Source organism: Carassius gibelio, chromosome B21 (assembly GCF_023724105.1).
Source record: "Carassius gibelio isolate Cgi1373 ecotype wild population from Czech Republic chromosome B21, carGib1.2-hapl.c, whole genome shotgun sequence".
Lineage (NCBI taxonomy): Eukaryota > Metazoa > Chordata > Actinopteri > Cypriniformes > Cyprinidae > Carassius > Carassius gibelio.
In genome coordinates, this window is record NC_068416.1 from 16,849,989 (window position 1) to 16,869,312 (window position 19,324).

At 35.9% G+C, this 19,324-nt stretch overlaps 2 protein-coding genes across 3 annotated transcripts in view; both read left to right on the forward strand.

The window, feature by feature from the left end:
* Positions 1 to 354: 354 nt before the first annotated feature.
* Positions 355 to 9,871, forward strand: dlat (dihydrolipoamide S-acetyltransferase (E2 component of pyruvate dehydrogenase complex)). 2 transcript variants are annotated; one of them, XM_052588672.1, is made up of 15 exons: positions 355 to 473; positions 546 to 838; positions 2,011 to 2,112; positions 2,351 to 2,475; positions 2,781 to 2,934; positions 3,064 to 3,190; positions 4,624 to 4,799; positions 5,263 to 5,416; positions 5,508 to 5,575; positions 7,190 to 7,297; positions 7,408 to 7,515; positions 7,608 to 7,726; positions 7,807 to 7,969; positions 8,990 to 9,126; positions 9,238 to 9,871. In XM_052588672.1, the coding sequence occupies exons 2-15, from the start codon at positions 563 to 565 to the stop codon at positions 9,365 to 9,367; spliced, it is 1,947 nt and encodes a 648-aa protein (XP_052444632.1). In that variant the 5' UTR covers positions 355 to 473; positions 546 to 562; the 3' UTR covers positions 9,368 to 9,871. The 2 variants fall into 2 exon arrangements, with proteins under 2 accessions (XP_052444632.1, XP_052444631.1); XM_052588671.1 differs by having other exon boundaries at positions 395 to 838.
* Positions 9,872 to 11,004: 1,133 nt separating this feature from the next.
* rb1 (retinoblastoma 1) overlaps positions 11,005 to 19,324 on the forward strand; it is a 29,770-nt gene continuing 21,450 nt past the window's right edge. The window contains exons 1-17 of the mRNA XM_052588669.1: positions 11,005 to 11,337; positions 12,097 to 12,217; positions 12,303 to 12,412; positions 12,568 to 12,702; positions 15,560 to 15,598; positions 15,713 to 15,762; positions 15,947 to 16,057; positions 16,428 to 16,570; positions 16,759 to 16,836; positions 16,954 to 17,063; positions 17,149 to 17,226; positions 17,708 to 17,795; positions 17,901 to 18,017; positions 18,583 to 18,639; positions 18,717 to 18,748; positions 18,876 to 18,952; positions 19,088 to 19,314. Coding sequence (XP_052444629.1) covers positions 11,228 to 11,337; positions 12,097 to 12,217; positions 12,303 to 12,412; positions 12,568 to 12,702; positions 15,560 to 15,598; positions 15,713 to 15,762; positions 15,947 to 16,057; positions 16,428 to 16,570; positions 16,759 to 16,836; positions 16,954 to 17,063; positions 17,149 to 17,226; positions 17,708 to 17,795; positions 17,901 to 18,017; positions 18,583 to 18,639; positions 18,717 to 18,748; positions 18,876 to 18,952; positions 19,088 to 19,314 — 1,683 coding nt within the window. The 5' untranslated portion in view covers positions 11,005 to 11,227. The remainder of the gene's footprint in view (positions 11,338 to 12,096; positions 12,218 to 12,302; positions 12,413 to 12,567; positions 12,703 to 15,559; positions 15,599 to 15,712; positions 15,763 to 15,946; positions 16,058 to 16,427; positions 16,571 to 16,758; positions 16,837 to 16,953; positions 17,064 to 17,148; positions 17,227 to 17,707; positions 17,796 to 17,900; positions 18,018 to 18,582; positions 18,640 to 18,716; positions 18,749 to 18,875; positions 18,953 to 19,087; positions 19,315 to 19,324) is intronic.

Genomic DNA, 19,324 nt, shown 5'->3' on the forward strand with positions numbered 1-19,324 from the left:
AAAAGAGTCATACCTTAAAATAATTCACTTGAGTAGCAATGCATTAGCAATGTAAATGCGAAGTGATCCATATTTGAAAAGTAGGCTTGGATAGTTAAACTTTTACTTTGCGGCACTTTTACGTCAGTGCTTGCTTGAGAAGTACGACACCGGTTTTGACAGCTTGAAGGTTGCCATGTATTTACAATTACACTCGCCCGCTCTCAGATTGATGCATCTGTTCAATAAAATACTTGCCCATATAATTGTGTAACCTAACGATTCTCTAAGCTTATGCGAAGAATGTAAGTGTTAATCACTTTCATATCTATCATAGTTATAATTTGCGACTAAACATGATTTTGTTCATGAGAAAATTTAAAAGGAAACGTATCTGGCAACCCTGGCGCGTTAACAGGAGGACGAAGCGAAGGAGACTGTCGTAAAGTGGAATGTTTTTGAGTGAGGAGGTCATTGGAAAGTGAGGTTGTTTGGTACGTTGTCGGGGGAATAGCAGATACTCTGATACCAGAGTGGCTTTACTCAAATCCAGTGTCGTTTTACAGGGGTCATCACGTTCAAAATGTTGCGTTTAGCGCTGCGAGTGCGTCCATCCCCCAGATTCACCCGGCCCAGTGTCCGGACGGGCCCTGCTGCTGCTGCTAGTCCACGATCCGGACCGCTGTCATGCCATCATCTCAAGCGATACCACTCCAGCGGCCCGGCCCGGCCCCGGATCTTGAGTGACGGTCGGCGTGTGTTCAACAGCATCCTCATTAACAGATCATGGGTCTGGAGAAGCCAGACGGCTAGTTTCAGTCAAAGCATGCGAGTGTACAGTCTGCCGCCACATCAGAAAGTAAGCTAAGTGCTAACTCGTGTTATTATGTGCTTCCAACCCCGTTTGACTTGATTTTTTTCTCTTTTTTTGAATATACTAAGGCACAGATTTGGAAAACATGAGGGAGAATAAAATTATTTCAAAACGTTTTATGTGAACTGAATCCTGGAATAGCGCATCAGTGCGTTTCTTCTGTTGGTGTCACCTTCAAGATGTTATTTCTATATATATGTGTATATATGTATGTCATAAATTCTGTGAGCTGTCAGAGGTCCGTGTTTGCATGCTATCTCACGAGACGCCAGAACAGTTTCATATGATTTAATAATATTCTAAATATTTAGTCTTAGTAGATGTCTTCATATATTTCCATGCTTAGAAAATAATTAAATTATAAAATAAATGCTCATCTCCATAATGATTATACATTAATACTCTGCTCTAAACCATTTCATCAGTTTGAAATAGCTGTTTGTGAGTCCAGTCTCCATAAAATAAATAAAAATCCTCATTCGTAAAAACAAAACAAAAAACTGGCACAAGTCATGGAAATCCATCATTTGGAAGTTGTGGGATTCCTGAATATCATGATCTTACATCACAGTAATCAACAACAGAACTGTTGAACTACAATTTCAATGCAGATCATTTACATAACAAAAAGTATGGAATAGTTATGATTTGTAATTATCCAAAAAGAAGTTTCTTATGCTCACAAAAGCTGCATTTATTCAGTAAAAAAAAAATGCATTAAAATGTAATATTGTACAAAAATGTAACCATTTAAAATGTTTTCTATTTTAATTTATTTTAAAATGTTATTTATTTCTGTGACCGTAAAGCTGAATTTTCAACAATGATTACTTCAGTATTCAGTGTTACATGATCAACCTGATCAGAAGTCATTGTTATTAAATTAAAATTAAATTAAATTAAATTTATGCATTTAGCAGACGCTTTTATCCAAAGCGACAGTGCATTCAGGCTATACATTTTTACCTATCAAGTGTTCCCGGGGAATTGAAACCCCAACCTTGCACTTGATAAAGCGCAATGCTCTACCAACTGAGCTACAGGAACACAATTACTCTCAACTTCTGACTGTTAATTTATTACATTCTATGAGTAGAATTTATATTCATTCATGCAAAATGCTTTCTGTTAATTTAACCTAATTCATTTTATTACAGGTGGAACTACCCGCGTTGTCCCCAACTATGCAGATGGGCACTATTGCACGCTGGGAGAAGAAAGAAGGAGACAAAATCAATGAGGGAGATTTGATTGCTGAGGTGAAGCACATTCAGTTTTACCAACAAGATAAAATTACACTTAATAGTTTAATAGTGATGACAAGAATAAGTAATAATTGATGAATTTTGTAATATTAATGTACATCTGACTGAGAATGAATGAGACAACGACATGGAGCATGGCACCTTTTAGCATCTGTCAACCAATCAGAATCAAACGCTCAACAGCCCCATGGCATAATTCTGAATTTTAGCTATTCTGTTTTGATTTGGTCAGGTTGAAACAGACAAGGCTACGGTTGGATTTGAAATGCTGGAGGAGTGCTACCTTGCCAAGATCTTGGTCCCTCAGGGTACAAGAGATGTGCCCATTGGGGGTGTCATTTGTATTACAGTTGACAAGTAAGCATCATTTTTACCTGCACTACCAATATCTACTGTTTGCTGTATACATATTGCATAATGTCCTTAATAATGTAAAATGATAGTTAAAAGTATTCATACTTGAGAGGAAACTTTCCTATCATTTTTGTGGTACCACAGAGAAATGGTGCAGTCATAATAAAGGGCTTAATTGATTCTGTGTCTTGATCTTAGCTTTTTATGAAAGCATGAAGTTGTATGTTTAATATCTGTGTGTGTGTTAAATAGAATGTATGTTTGAGATTTTCCCGCCTTATATACATCATCTAACCTTTGACCTTTAGTCCTGACCTCATCCCTGCATTTAAAGACCTTACATTGGATAAAATCGCTAGCTCCGCCTCTGCACCTGCAGCTGCCCCTCCCCCTCCAGCAGCGCCTGCTGCTGCTCCTGCTTCACCACAAGTTCCTGGAAGCTCCCACCCACCTCACATGAAGGTATGAGATGTGGACCAAATATGAAAATGACTTAAAATTAGAAAAAATATTTGGGATATTGGCCGGTTTAAGCATATGCAAGTATGTTTTGATCCTGCTGTTACTGACTTTCTGTCTTGCTTTCATTAGGTTCTTCTCCCAGCTCTCTCCCCCACTATGACTGTGGGCACCGTGCAGCGCTGGGAGAAGAAGGTGGGTGAGAAACTTGGTGAGGGAGACCTGCTGGCTGAAATCGAGACCGATAAGGCAACAATCGGTAAATTGTCAATTATTTTGCTTATAGATAACAGTTTCTCATTATGGAAATGGTGATTTTTGAGATTTATGGCTAAATTGTAATCACATATTTAGGTTGGGCAGATTTGGTCATTGATGATCGGTCGCACTCAACATTATTTATACGCTATCGTTCAAAAGTTTGGGGTCTTTAAATATTTTTTTTTATATTTTGAAAGAAGTCTCACCAAGGCAGCAATAATTTTATCAGAAATACAATAAAAAAAACTGTAATACTCTGAAATATTATTACAGTTTAAAATGTAATTTATTAATTATTATTATTATTATTACATTTATTCATAAAATGTAAATTGTATCATTACTCCAGTCTTCAGTGTCACATGATCCTTCAGAAATCATTCTCATATGATGATTCGGGGCTTATATTTGGAAAGGTATTTTTCAGGATTCTTTCACAAGTAGATAATTCAAAAGTACAGCATTTAAAATGGGGTTTGTTGAGACGTGGCGCTTGGTAGAATGCGACTAGCAAACTCTCTTTTTTAAACGTCAGCTGGCTCTAACCAGTTTTTTGACTTCACGCACTGAGTGACACTTATTTCTTGTTGTATTTCATAAAAAATAAATAAAGGTTGTTGTGGTATATAAAACTATTACAAATTAATTAGCTACACACACACACACACACAGTCTCTTTCTCCCTCTCTCTGCCGGTCATCTTGAGTTTTTTTTCTTTTTTAAACGTCAGCTGGCTCTAAGCAGTTTTTTGACTTCACGCACTGTGACACTTTCTTGCTCTATTTCATAAAAAAAATAAAGGTAGTTGTGGTATAAATAATATTACAAATTAACACACACACACATACCTGGTGTGGAAATAAAAAATAAAAAAAGAACCAAAAATAAAAAATCACACTGATTATAAAAAAATGTAAAGTTAAAAAAAGAAAGTTATGTTGAGATGAAAACTCTTCTTCATTACATTTAACTTCATAATTGCAACCGCATGTGTTGTATTCATTGCAAAACTTGTTCTGTATATAGTTCATTTATTATTGTGATCAAAACCATTGATCTGAAGCTCAATGCTGACGCTGTCATGTAAATAGTTTTCTAATCAGCAATAAATGTAACAATCTCTGATCAACCCCTATCAATTTCATGCTTAAAATAACATACCAGTTAAAGCCCCTCCCTTTTTAAGTCAACCAGACCTACTTCCGGGGTTAAATTCCGCCCACTTTCTGGTTAGGCCCCGCCCAGTCCGAGTAAAGATACAGATACAGATAATTCATATGGTTAACAGATACAGATAATGCTGTGATCGCTCATCCCTAATAAATACATTAACTATTTATACACAATCAAAAATATATGCATAAACCAGATTTAAAGAAATTCAGTGTGTTCACAACATCATGTAAAGTAATGTCTTCCTTTGATTTTCAGGTTTTGAGGTACAGGAGGAGGGTTACCTGGCTAAGATATTGATTGCTGAGGGCACCAGAGACGTTCCCCTTGGCACTCCTCTCTGTATAATTGTGGAAAAGGAAACCGATATTGGCGCATTTGCAGACTATGTAGAGACAGGGGTGGCTACAAGCCCACCTCCCGCACCAACACCGGTAGAAAGCTCCATCTTTTCTACAAGACCTTTAGTGTTTATGTAATTACTGCTAAGGTTAATCATGCACACTTACTGCTATTATTATTTTAAAAAAATTAGGAATTTTTTAACATCAGTAAACATTAGCAGAAATCATTTATTGTTCATTTTGAGGTGCAGCAGCACTTTGAATGACACAAGCCACGATCATGCTGAGCCTGTTTTGTGGGGTTGGCTGTACAACAAATATTTTGTCTGACGAGATATTAAGATATTTATTTAATTTAAAAATGATTATATAGCTATGTACTAATTGATTGGTTATAGTTAGCATGTGCACTTACTGCTAATCTACAGTTACAACAAACATAATGTGTTCTAATGTGTTTTATAACCCAGAATTTTGACATTTAACCTAACAAAAAAATAATAATTTTAGTAGGTGGTTTACATATGTCTTTAAACTGTAATTCACTGCTCAGGTGGCCACCCCACCACCAGCTCCAGCAGCTCCCACCCAAGCACCTGCCACTACTCCAGCCGCCCCTGCTGCTCCTAGGAAGGGTAGGGTGTTTGCCAGTCCACTAGCCAAGAAACTGGCAGCCGAGAAGGGAATTGATATCGCCCAAGTCACAGGTAGGGGCAGATTGACTTTAATTCTGTCAGTTATGGGTGATTTATATGTGACACTGACAGAAATGGGAATGTGCTACTGCCGTGTCCATAGGAACTGGACCAGACGGCGCAGTCACCAAGAAAGATATCGACACTTTCGTTCCACCTAAGCCCGCTCCTGTAAGTCAAATTTTGATGCAACTAGATCCAACACACTTTGTTTGTACTAGGGCTGTCAGTTTAACAGTTTAACATGTTAATTAATTAGTTTAGAAAACATGTTAATTAATTAATTAATAGAAAAATAACACAATTAAAATATTTTAAAACCGTTAAGCACTGGCCCCGCTCCTAGACCTGTCTTCCTCTTAAATTTCATACAGTTGACTGTTGACAAATATGATGCAGGGCAACTCCATAAATCAGTTATGCTCTGAAATTCAAGATATTGGGGCAAAAAATGCCCCTGTATGAGTCTGTGTCTCGTATTTATATCACATGATAAGCGATATCATGTTTTTGCTCAATTTTGCCAACAAAAATATTACCTATTAAGCCACCGCAGAACTGATGTGTATCTTTGAGCATCACAGCAAAGTTTCTGCGTGAAGACTAGTTTTGAACGAGTTGAGTGAACCAATGATTCAAAGACCTGTTCATAGAGAGAGTCGTAACTTTCCTGAATGAATCAGCCGTTTGAATGACATGAATCACTCACTCATAAAGACATTTCCTGCCACCGGCTGGCAGTTTTAGTTTATTTTTTAGAGTACCATTTTATTTATTAAATAAAAATAAATAAATGGGATAGTTGACAAATCTTCTTGTCATTTGAAACCTGAATGACTTAGTTTCTTTTGTGCAATATGAAAGAAGGTATTCTGAAGACTGTCGGTAACCATCTAGTTTTGTTTGACTCTCGTTGCATGAACAAAAAAGTACTGAGATTTTTTTTCACATTAACTTATTTTATGTTCCATAATTTATGTTAGGCCGTTGTAGTCTAAACGTTTATGTGTAATACATTTATATTGAATCAAATATAATATTTCTTTCGGAAGCTAAAATTTGTAATGTTTACTTGATACTTTCTCAATTAACACAATAATAGCTTTCAATATTCTTTTTTGAGGGTATTTTCGCAGCCAAATGTAGTTTCCGATTAATTAGATAAATCAATCGCCGCACCATATAATTAGTCTGATTAAAATTTTTAATGAATAACCCTAATGATGCTCATCCAGTAACGAAATGGAGGTATAAGGCCTTTGAGAAAGTCTATGTATCATAATGCTGCACAAACGTCCGAATAATTCCCACCATTTCAAAGTTTTTAAATTCTCTCACCAGTTATTATCATCTATCCAAAACTTATACTATAAAAAAAATGGTTAATTCAGATATAGTAAAAAAAAAAAAAACTTATTTTAGGCTAATTCAAAATATTTATAAAAGTGAAATAGTATATATATAATACTAAAATAACACTCCATCTCACCCCAGGAATGTTCTTTTATTAAATATATGTTGCCAAATTTACTTAAATTCACATTTTTTAGTAGGGTTTTTTATATATATAAAATATGTTTTAATATAATTATTAGAATTTCCTCCAAATCGGTTTAGAAAATGCAAGTCTGTAGATTCCTGTAATACAGCAAACTCATTTGCAGCAAAAAATGCATAAACTATATATTGTATTTTTTATAGTAGTAAAAATGAAGTGTAAAAGACATTATTTTTCATTCTTCTTTTATTTTCATATTTTGTGCTCATTCTTTTACATGCTGCCAGACACCAGCTGCTCCACCCACACCCACACCCAGCCCTCCAGCCGCCCCTGCTTTTGCTGCTGTACCTACAGGAACCTTCACTGACATCCCCATCAGCAACATCCGCAGAGTGAGTCCACTGACCACAGAAACCACTTTATATTCTCTATGCATACGTGAAGACTTTTGTTACCCATAATGTTCTGTTTCCTGCCTGTCTCCTACTGTCATGCTGTCTAGGTGATTGCCCAGAGGTTGATGCAATCGAAGCAGACTATTCCTCACTATTATTTGTCTATCGATGTCAACATGGACCAAGTTGTTGAACTCAGGAAAGAACTCAATGCTGTGAGTGAAATCATTTCTCATGACCGTGGCGTGATAGTGAACTCCACATTATAGTATTCCTAATTTAGACTGTACCTTTTCCTCCTGATCAGGAGCTGAAAGCGGATAACCTCAAACTCTCGGTCAATGACTTCATCATCAAGGCCTCGGCTCTGGCCTGTTTAAAAGTGCCAGAGGCCAACTCCTCCTGGATGGACACAATCATCAGACAGTGAGTGGACTCCCACAATGCAAATTAACCATTAGAGGGCAATTATCAGTAAATTTAAATTTTTTTTTCTCTCCGCACAGAAATCACGTGGTGGATGTTAGTGTGGCAGTCAGTACACCTGTGGGTCTAATAACTCCCATTGTATTTAATGCTCATATTAAGGGTCTTGCGACTATCAGCAAAGACGTAGCCTCATTAGCTGCTAAAGCCCGAGAGGGAAAACTACAACCGCACGAATTCCAGGTGAGTATTTTAGGTGGTCAGTTAAGATATAATTCTTTTTAAGAAATTATTATTTAATGATGTGTTGTTTTGTAACAACCTGTGTCTTTCTTAAAATTTGAACGTTTTAATAATATGATAAAAAAAATGTTTTTTACTGAAAAGTAAAAAAAAAAAAAAAAAAATGTAATTATATCTTATTTATACTTATGTAATTACTTTGTGTGTGTGTTTTTTTTGTGTGTGTGTGTGTGTATATATATATATATATATATATATATATATATATATATATATATATATATATATAAGTATATATATAAGTATATTTTTGTTTTTACAAATATTTACATGTATTTACATCTAATATTTATATTACCTATAAATATATTTAATATATAAACATAACATTTTATATATATATATATATATATATATATAGAGGTGTGTGTATTTATAAACATAATAATACACAGTACACACGTTGTGTAAACAAAAACTTATTTTAGATGCGATATTTGTGATTAATCATTTGACATCACTAGCGTGTGTGTGTGTGTGTGTACGTATGTTTTTGAAGGACGTAACTAATGCTCAACAAGGCTGCATCCGTTATATCAAAAATACAATAAATGCATCCATTTTTATACTTATATAGGCTTTCTGTTTCTATTTCTATTTGGTGTCAGTGTCACATGATTCTCCAGGATATAACATGCTGATTTAGATTTTCATATAAAATTTTAAAACAGTTTATTTTACTGCTTAATATATCTGTACAAACTATGATTTAAAAAAAAATCCATAGAATTCTTTGATGAATATGAAGTTTAAAAGAACAGCATTTATTTAAAATATAATTTTTGTAAAATAATAAATGTCTTTACTGTGACTTTTGATTAAAAAAAAAAAAAATTCTGACAACAAACTAATATAATAAACTGTATATGTGTATATAGCTGAAATAATATAAAATGTATTGTGTATATAAAATGCATTATTTGTTTTGTTTTTTAAAGCAAACATTCTTGGTTTTCCTAGGGTGGTACCTTCACTATTTCCAATCTGGGCATGTATGGGATCAAGCATTTTTCTGCTATCATTAACCCTCCTCAAGCCTGCATTCTGGCTGTGGGTGGCTCAGAAAAGAGACTGCTGCCTGCAGACAACGAAAAAGGGTGAGCAAGGGAAATAGAGAGACATTCATTTGCCATCAGCCCTACTAATATACATGGTGCTTCTAAAACAGTTCCTCCAGTCAGTGCATGTGTTTTCTGTGTGTCTCGTAGGTTTGATGTGGCAAGCATGATGTCTGTGACTCTGAGCTGTGATCACCGGGTGGTAGATGGCGCTGTTGGCGCACAGTGGCTGGCCGAGTTCCGCAAGTTCCTGGAGAAACCATACACAATGCTCCTGTGAGCAGGAAGTTTAAAGGCTCCTGGCCCTCCCCCAAAAAACAGTGGACTTTAAGATTTGGATAGGTCTCTCTCATTGCTTGTATGCTTTCCCTGGGAATTATAACAGCTGGTTCTCTCCTCTCTCTTTTTATTTTTCTTATCACTCACATACTCCCTTTCATATACTGTATTTTCAACAGTGCTTCCTAAATCCTGAAGTAACCTCTCAACCCAAAGTCGTAAGTAATTGTTAAGGTTGTTTTCTGTAGTTTCAGAAGATAATGCAAGGGTTTTCTTCTTCCTTCAGGATATTGTTACAAGCACTGTAAGTCTGTGTTTGCCATTAGATCAAAGAATAATGTCTCATCATCTGTACCTAAAAGCTTTGACTTGTTTCCATGTATCATTACACATTCATTGGCACAATATGAGTATTCTTTCTGTACAAGAAAAACCGTGATGAGATCTGGAGATGTGCGTGCCAAATATTGTCTCAATACAATTGAAATTTATCGATGACCCATTATTCGGTGCATAGGTTTATTTTCTGTATTGCTTCATAGTAGTCATAAGTTACATAAGTGGCGTATTCATGATGGCTGTTCCACTGAGATTGTGTGAAGATGCTTCACATCTTCACATCTTCACATCTTGGTATGTGGGCAGAGTTTTATATAGGCAATTTAATTTATTACATCTCTCGCTCCAGACAAAGCACGTTAGTGCCTTTGCTCCTGTTTATAGCACCTTGGTATTTCTTTTAAAATGGTGGTTATATTTTCTAGTCATTTTTTAATGAGTAACGCACAATTCATGGGGTGAACTGCTGTTATGAATAAACCTATGGAGAAACAAAAGAAAGGTTTTCAATATGAATGAATAAACATGTTTGTATCTTGTAGGGGAAAAAATGCAGTCGAAATGCAGTCAATGCGATTTGGACAAACTGAGATTATTTTTCTTTTTTTCTTGAGGGGAACGAATATGACTAATATATCAATATTTAAAATGACATAAAAAACATGAGAGGGAATAAACAAAATAGACATTCAAATAAGATATATTGCACATTGATATGATTCTATAAAGTTTACTTGTGTAATGTTACTGGTCTACCATGTCATGCAAAGTATCATTTACATTTCAGTACATTTCTATAAGGGAGAATCACTTAATGTGAATATAATATAAAATAAAATAAAAGAAAGGGTGGCCGTCTTATGTTCAGACGTTCTTCTCCACTTTTATTTTCGATAGATACGTATACAGATAAGTAATAAAATATTAGAAATATTTTTTGTTGTAATATCAAAACCGTGTTTTCTTGTCTCAAATCATGAACATTTAAACGTTTCCTTCACATGTTAGGTTCTGATAACAATAGTAATCAAAATGGTTATAAATGCGTAGCATACACTGATCTATATATGACGGTTTTATGACTATATTATAGATCAGTGGTAGCATCTTACATCACAAACTTGACATACAATGCCATCTGGGGAGTTTAGAATTGAGTACGTTAGAAATCTTTGAAACCGTTCACGTTTATGTTTCACTAGCATTTTAAACTTCATGTTTTTACCATCCACTAATCTGAATATATTGTTCATACAGACAAAAAAAAAGTTTTAAAATCACTGTAACATTAAAAAGTTAAGGTTGACTACGCGCAAAAACCGGACGTGACGCGATTGTGGCGGATGCTGCGTCGATCAATTTTCCCGCGTTTTTGGGTTGTTGAGGAAATAGTGGAGAGTTGCGGACACAAACAAGCGATCTCAAGCTCCGACATCCAACCGCTAACCACAGCATCACACCACCAGCCCGCCGCTCGGGTTTGCTCGCTGTGCTGGGAGTGAACGCGCTCTTCATTGTCAACATGCCGCCGAAGAAGCGCAACAGCGGGACCCCGCAGAAGAAAGAGCTCAAGGGGAACATGAAGAGCGGATCTCCGGACAGCAGCGACAACGCAGTGCTGAGCCCCGAACGGTGAGCTAATACCGCGCCACTGCCTCGAAAATAAACCTCAACGACACAACACACTGTAATGAATGAGTAGTGCTGACAGTCTTAATTACTGATGAAAGTGGGAGAGGAAACCAGCGACCAACTGTATGAATGAATAAGATTCTGTCGTCTTAAGAAAAATGCTAAATGTACACTGTTTTTATTTTAGTTACTTTTAACTGTTATAAATGACAGTTTCTAAACGTCCATCCTACTATTTTTGATAGCAAATAATTTTTCATAGTTTTTAATTACTTTAGTAATAACATGATAATTAGGAAGCACCCAGTATTTAACTGTTTACTACGCTATTATCACAGAACCCACCGATAAGATGTAGGTACTACAAATATCTATACTGTAGCTAGTAATAAATCTGTTTATTGGCCAATATTTACAGAAGTGTTTTTAAATATACAAATTAAATTCAAGTAAAGTGTCTAATTTAATGTTTCAAATATCCTTTGTGAAAATAAAATTTCAAAATATGTTCCATTATCATTGTATATAATAGATAGATGAAACAACATATTTTTGACATGTATCTTATTAAAATATATATCCTAAATGCTAAAAAAGATCTTATATACTGCTTCACATGGTTCCCAAATAGCTGACAAATGTTTACGTGTATAAGCGATGTTGCACGTCCAGCAGCGCCAGTATGGAGACCACCCCACAATAGTGTCACTCAGCTCACAATGTGTTTACTCATGTCTGTCGACGGTGTTGTTTTACCAGACACAAGGACAAGGAGCCTGAGTTCGTGTCTCTCAGTGAGGAGCTTCAGGCCACCAATCCCATCTGTGATCATGCCTGGAGAATTTGGGAGAGGGAGATCAGGTCGATGGACAAGGCAAATGTACGCTTTCCTCTTATGTCTACCAATCTAATGTGTTCATTTATTAATGTGTGATAATAACACAAACATGTGTCCTCCATGCTAGATGCCATATTCAAACAGACAGCAGTGGGGAGCTTGTCTGTTCATTGCGGGGATGGAGCTTGATGGCCTCAGCCTCACCTTCACACAGTTCCTGAAAGTAGTTGGACTAAGGTATGTGTGGCAAATTAATAAATAAATAAATATCATTGAGAAATCCTAGTTGTCTCGCTTGGGGTGAGCAGTTTGAGCTGTCAGAGTGTGGTTACGTCTTTAAGGTGTTAATAATGCATATACTACACTTTAAATAAGTTGCTCTTCCTGTGCAGTGTGAAGCAGTTCATCAGTCTTGTGAGGAAGATGGATGTAAATGTGGACACAATAAGCCCTAAAGTGAACACTGCTTTGAAACGACTGGAGAACAAATACGATGTGACTCTGGCTCTCTACCAAAGATTTGTGAAGTAAGTTTTGTTGTACGGTTTTGCTTTAAATTTATAGTAGTGATGTTTTTTAAATGAAAAATAGGATTTATTAAACAATGTTTTGACATTTTCTTGATTTAATCAGCATTCAAGATCTACTGGCAACTGTCAATAAATTAAAAAAGTAATTATGCATGTGCTGTTAGTTTAGTCACGTGATACTGCACGCTGAACAGAGTAAACTTCAAACCCGAGTTTAAATGCAGCTGACAGAAAATCCTACCGCGCCATTCATAAATTTCCATTTAATTACATTATACCCCCCCCCCCCCCCGAATCATTGTTAATGTACATAATGAATTATGCATTGAGCATTTTCATTGAAACGTTTGTCTTTCTGCGGCTCTAATAAAGTCTGTATGCTTCATTTATAGAGCTATAATATAGAGCGCTCTTTCCGTTTGCTACGTTTTTTAAACACTGAACTTCAAACTTATCTATGCCTCATAGTTCTTTTTTTAAGCAAACTTGTGTCTGTTTGGTGATTAAATAAACCGTTTTAGACCGCTGCTTGTGTCTGGAGTGTGTGTGATAACGTTGAGTTCTCCTAGAGTCTCAGCGCTGCTCTTTTATTTTGATTCGATAATTATTAAGTGTTCAAGAATAGAAGCAGTTAAAGTGTGAGAATATATGTGCTGGTATAATTGTAATGCTATGGCCTTTGTGTATATATATTTATATATATTTAAAGATGCGCATCAAGCATAACTGACTACGTTTACAAGCTGTTAAAATTCGGGTAATGGTCGGGTTAAGGTCACTATTCGGGTTTCTGAAACATTCGGGATAACCTGTTTACATGCGTGAGCAGAGAGAGTTACTCCTGTATACATGGAATGTGTAATCAGTCGGCAATATCCCGATGTAAACGGCGATGCACGGTTAGCGTCTGGACGTAAGACGCAATATGCGTAATTTCCGATTCTTATCCGGGTTTTTGCCGGTGTTTACATGGCCTTGCGCGACCGGGTTATTGCTAATATCCCGGTTTTGAACGGGTTATTGGCTGCATGTAAACGTAGTCACTGTTGAAATTAAATGGTAACACTTTAAAATAAGAGTCTATTTGTAAAATTAAGATTAATAGCTGTGTACGTATTGTTCCTTGTTAAGAGTGTGGTAATTTCAACTTTTACTATTATTATTATTATTATTACTGTTATTATGACTAGTACTACTACTAGTATGGTTCAGTACTGTTTTTGTTCAGTATCCATTTTAAAAACTATTGGTTAATTAATCGGTATCAGTTGAGGCCCAACTCATCTGTCAGTATCGGCAAAATCCACTATTGGTTGACCTCTACTTAAGACCCATTGGCACCACAAATGAGAAGTATAACAATAATTATATTTTGCGTCCATTATAATGTTCTGTTTATTGTAAGCATGCATTGTAGTGACGAGACATGAAATGCTTTGCGTTTTTGATATTAGGCATATAAATAAAGTGCATGTGTTTAAAATATTATTTGCAAATTGCTCAAAATGATTAGGCTACCTACCAACTGGAATTAGACTTTGAAATTCCATCACTATTCTATTTCTGTATGCTTTATAAAACCCTACCCTCAGTGTTCAGGACATTGATGCATCCTAGGTTTACAGGCTCCTTACAGTAAAGGACTAAACAGTTACTAGTCGGGTGATGTTTGGGCATGTCTCAGGGTGTGCTCGCCCTTCCCTCAGCAAGTCACTTTATTTAGATACAGCTTGCATTGCATCTCATTTAAAGAATGTGTGACTCATCTCAAGTCACTCCTTGGTTGTACTGTTGTGTATTACTGCGTTAAAACGGTTTTCTCTTTTGCCTACAATAATTACTTAAGCTTCTGTATTGCATGATCTGCATTATAACTTGATGATTCATTTCTTAGTGTATTAAAATGGTTAAAACCTTGAAACGTTTCTACATGTCAGTTGTAAACCTGAAGGTGGCAGCAGCTGTCTCAGTATAAGATAGATCTGCTTTGTGGGTTATTTGTTTGATTGGCCCCAGTCCAGTCTTGTCTTCTGCAGTTACTGAAAAACAGTGCTTCATTAGTGGTGACCAGAAAGTCTAGTTATGTGGTCTGATTGAAGCCTGTGGTCAAACTGCAGAGAAGCCCTTTGTTTTTGTGCTTCGAGTGCATCGTGCTGGCAGGCTCTGTGGTTATTTGTGGCAATGTCTTCACTGCATCAGAAATAAAGTTTTTATGTTCTGTGTCTATAACATTCAATGATCTCTTGTTTGACATTATTAGTGGCTTTCGGTGAATTTTTTAGTTTTTTTAGTTTTGTGGTAATAATGTACAGCATATGCTAATGATGCACCAAAAGTAACCAAAATCTATTTATATTGAATTTATTATTTATTTTATAAAATGTTTTTATTTATGTATGTATTATTGTTGTAAATTTTTTAAAAGTGCATTTATTTATTTAGCCTTCAGTTTAATTTTTCTTCCATGTCAAAGATTATTTTATTGAATAGTAAACATTTTTGACTATGTTTTTTAGTCTACTTTCTCTTTTTTATGCGTTTATTATTAACAATAACAGTTAAATTTTTTAGTTAATAATATTTTTAAATTGGTATTTTTTTAGCTATTAAGAAGTATTGTTATTTATAGCTATTATTATTAGCAATAATAATAATAATAGTTATTATTAATGCTATTGTTGTTAATAAAAATAATGATAACAATGATAATAATAATTGTTGAGTTATTTCATTTTTTTTTTTTTTTTTGCCATTTTGGGGCACCTCTAGTGCATGCAGTCTGTATAAATCTCTTTCCACATGTTCTTCAAGTGTGCCGAGACTAACTTAAAGTCCATCTTTAATTTCCCTGCAGGACTTGTGAAAAAATTTCTGCAGAGCCTGACAAAGCAAAGTGAGTAGAAGTCCTGTTTCGTTCTGTTGTTTGGCCACCCGTAGTTACCTAAAGATTATAGTATTGTTCCATTAAACACCAGAGATCTTACTGTCCCATGTGTGTTTCTTCAAGGAGAACAGAGCTCTGGGAAAGCAGTTGGACCATGTTCCTCTTGGCCAAGGGTGAGTCATAAAGGAAAAATGGAAATGTTTGTCACATTCTATTGTTTGTCCATGTGAATAATCAGCCTTGTTTAGAGTTTCTGCTTTCGTGAGTGGAGATTTCTGGGTTGTATGTGTCATGGATAGAGTATCCTCATGGCCACTTTGTCACTTCTTGTTTTCGTGTGTCCTTTATCCTGTATAGGAACTTTTCTCCAGATGGAGGATGACCTTGTGATAGCCTTTCAATTGCTGCTGTGTGTTCTGGAGTTCTTCACCAAGCGTTTCACTCCGTCTCTGCTTCTGTCACCCTACAGTGAGTGCTCCTCACATTCCTCGGCTCAGAGACAAGTGAAAATATTGTGAATGACCCAGCAAACAACTTTTTTTATTGATTTTTTTTTTTTTTTCACAAACTTTGGGCATATACAAAAAAATATTGTATCAGTGTTTTCCTGCTGGTATTTGCAGCATTTATTACAGTAACAGAATCTTTTCAGTGTCATTTTGGGGAATTACATTTGTTTCTTAAAAAAAAAAAAATTGACCACCTTATAAACAGCCTTATTTTCTTGGAGTGACAAGTTAAGTGCATTTCAAGAACATAATGATAGTATCTGAAGGATCAGGCTTTTCTGGCTTGCAACTACCATTATCTCAGATGTTTTTCACTCTTTTATTTCCAGAGTCAGCCGTTAGTTCAGCCACCCTGAGTCCTCCAACTAGGACATCCCGACGAAATCAGGGCAAAGCCAAAACCCGTCCTCCAGAGATGGACATGCAGTTGCTGGAAACACTGTGCAAGGAGAGCGACTGCAGTGTGGATGAGGTTGGCACTCATTCAGATACAATCCCATGAGCCGTTGCAATCTTTCAAACACCGCCTGTGTTCATAAAATAGATTAATATTTGGATAATCACGTCTGCATTTACATAACTGTGTGTGAAGAGTAGCTCATCACATGCACTGAGCTCTTTCTTTTTTCTAACCAGAGGTCGTGTTGTTTTCCTTTTCAGGTGAAAAACGTGTACCAGATGACTTTTTGTGCGTTCCTGGAATCTGTGGGTCTGTCAGGACTCCAAGGGCTTCCTCCTGTGAGTAATATGGAGAAAAAAAAAGCTGCTTCTGCTTTTGAGAGCTATATGGTTTTTAGATTTGCCAACGTCTGAATTAAAGTAATGTTTGTGGTCATCCGTTTTCTTTTATTGTAGCTGGAAACACTTTCCAAGCAATATGAAGAGCTGTACCACAAAAACAAGGACTTTGATGCCAGGTTGTTCTTGGTTGATGATGAGACGCTTTCCCCAAGCATAACGGAAGTGTAAGCGTGATCAAATTAAAATCACGGCGTCAAACATTTTTGCAGATACATATGTCTTTGGAATAAATGTCAATATTCCTCATAGGTCAAAGTTGGAAATGACTCCAAGAAAGAATCTGTCTGGAGATGATGTTGCAATTCCAGTTCCACAGACCCCGATCAGGTGTGACTTCAGTTCCCAGAACATGAAAGAATGAACCAGTTCTCCAACAGCATTAATAAAAACACCAAATCGCAATAATTTCCTAAATCTATGAAAGAAAAGCAGCTTGGGAATTTGTTCACTAGTCAGGATCACAGTTATGTGCACCTAACAGTTTTGTAATGCTCTAAGATAATGTCACATGATGGGATTCCCTCTGAGATTGGTTTTGGTGTTTTCATGTGGCCCCCAAAGCTCTTGACTTATCCTGGGTTTTACTTATTACTGGGAACACACAGTACAATATTTGACTGGAGAGCATTTCGAAATGCATATCAGTAATTGATTTTATGAAGGATGTAAATGAGCAAAGAGACCTCTTCTAACTGAGTTTGTAAAAATAGCAAAGGTCTCCTTGAAAACATTTGACCATATTGGAAACTTTTCCAACCTTAAGTCGTGCAAGCACTTTTCTCTTTTCACTTATGTTTTGTTTCTCCAGGGCTGCAATGAACTCTATAAAGCAGCTTAGAGTTGATCTCATCTCAGCCAGTGATCAGCCCTCAAGCAATCTCCTGGTCTATTACAAGGTATTTCCTTTAAAAATATATTATGTTTGCTAAATAGAAAAGCCAGATCTATTTTATACAGAAACCAAGTGATATATAATATATTATTTGGAATGTGTTTCTCAGAACTGCACTGTTGACCCATCCGAAGAGATCAGAAAGAGGGTTGAAGAGCTGGGTCAGGTCTTCATCGAGAGGTTTGCACAGGCGGTGGGCCAACACTGTGAGGGGCTGGGCAGAAAGGTGCTCCTAGACACTTTTCTTTTTACATTTATCCCCATCATACTGTTAAAGTTTGCGATCTTATTTGAATCAGAGAATTATCAGGTATTTTTGTTTATGCTGCCATAATTGTGATTTTTATTAAATGACACCCTAGATAACATTTACTTTTAATACTTAGTTTTATACTACTGTTTAGCAAGAATGCATTAAATTGTTCAAAAGTGACAGTAACATTAACAAAAGATTTCAAATAAATGCTGCATTCATCCAAGAATCCTGAAAAGAAATGTATCCATGGTTTTCAGACAAATATTAAGTAGCACAACTGTTTGATAATGCATAGATAATAATGCAAAATGTTTCTTGAGCAGCAAAACTGCAGAAAATTGTCATTTAAATTTATTTAAAAAAATATATATTAAAGTCACTTTAAATTGTCATAATATTAAACAACATAATAGAATTTCTTTGAGTTTTTTTTACTAAAACCTTATCTTGTTAATGTTTAATCAAAAAACTTTTGAATGCTAATAATGTAGCTTTTGTACAACAAAGGGGCAAACTTCATTGTGTGTATTTCCAGCGTTTTAATCTTGGTGCCCAGCTCTACTACAAAGTCATGGAGTCCATGCTTAAATCGGTAAGCCCCAATAAAACATTCAGTCATATTATTAGTCATATATTTTTTTCTGGTGGTAACATTTGTACTGTTTTTAGGAGGAGAAGAGATTATCTGTACAAAACTTCAGGTGAGAACAACATGAACATCATCTCAGATCATTAACCATCATTTATCAGATCATTACAGCCATAAATAATCTGTGGTTTTGTTATGAGATATACATTGACAATAAATCATCTTACTTCCTTTTTCAGTAAACTTCTCAACAATGCAGCGTTCCATACCTCATTGCTTGCATGTGCCCTGGAAGTTGTAATGGCAACCTATGTTGGTAAGTGCTTGCCATTTACACTTTTACAACAACTCAAATTGTTATCTAAAGCCTTTTTTAGCTTCAGTTTATAGATTTCATTTAAGATAGAACAAACTTGTACACATTAGCCACACATGTTGCTTCCTTGTCCAGGGAACTCCTTAAAGAATGGAGGTTTTGGCCGCAGCTCAGGGGCCAGCGATTCTGTCGAAACTGATCTGTGCTTCCCCTGGATCTTGGACGTCTTCCAGCTGCCTGCTTTCGACTTCTACAAGGTGATAGAGAGCTTCATTAAAGCCGAGCCCACCCTGAAACACGACATGATGAAGCACCTGGAGCAGTGCGAACACGTTATCATGGAGAGTCTCGCTTGGAAAGCGGTGAGTAACT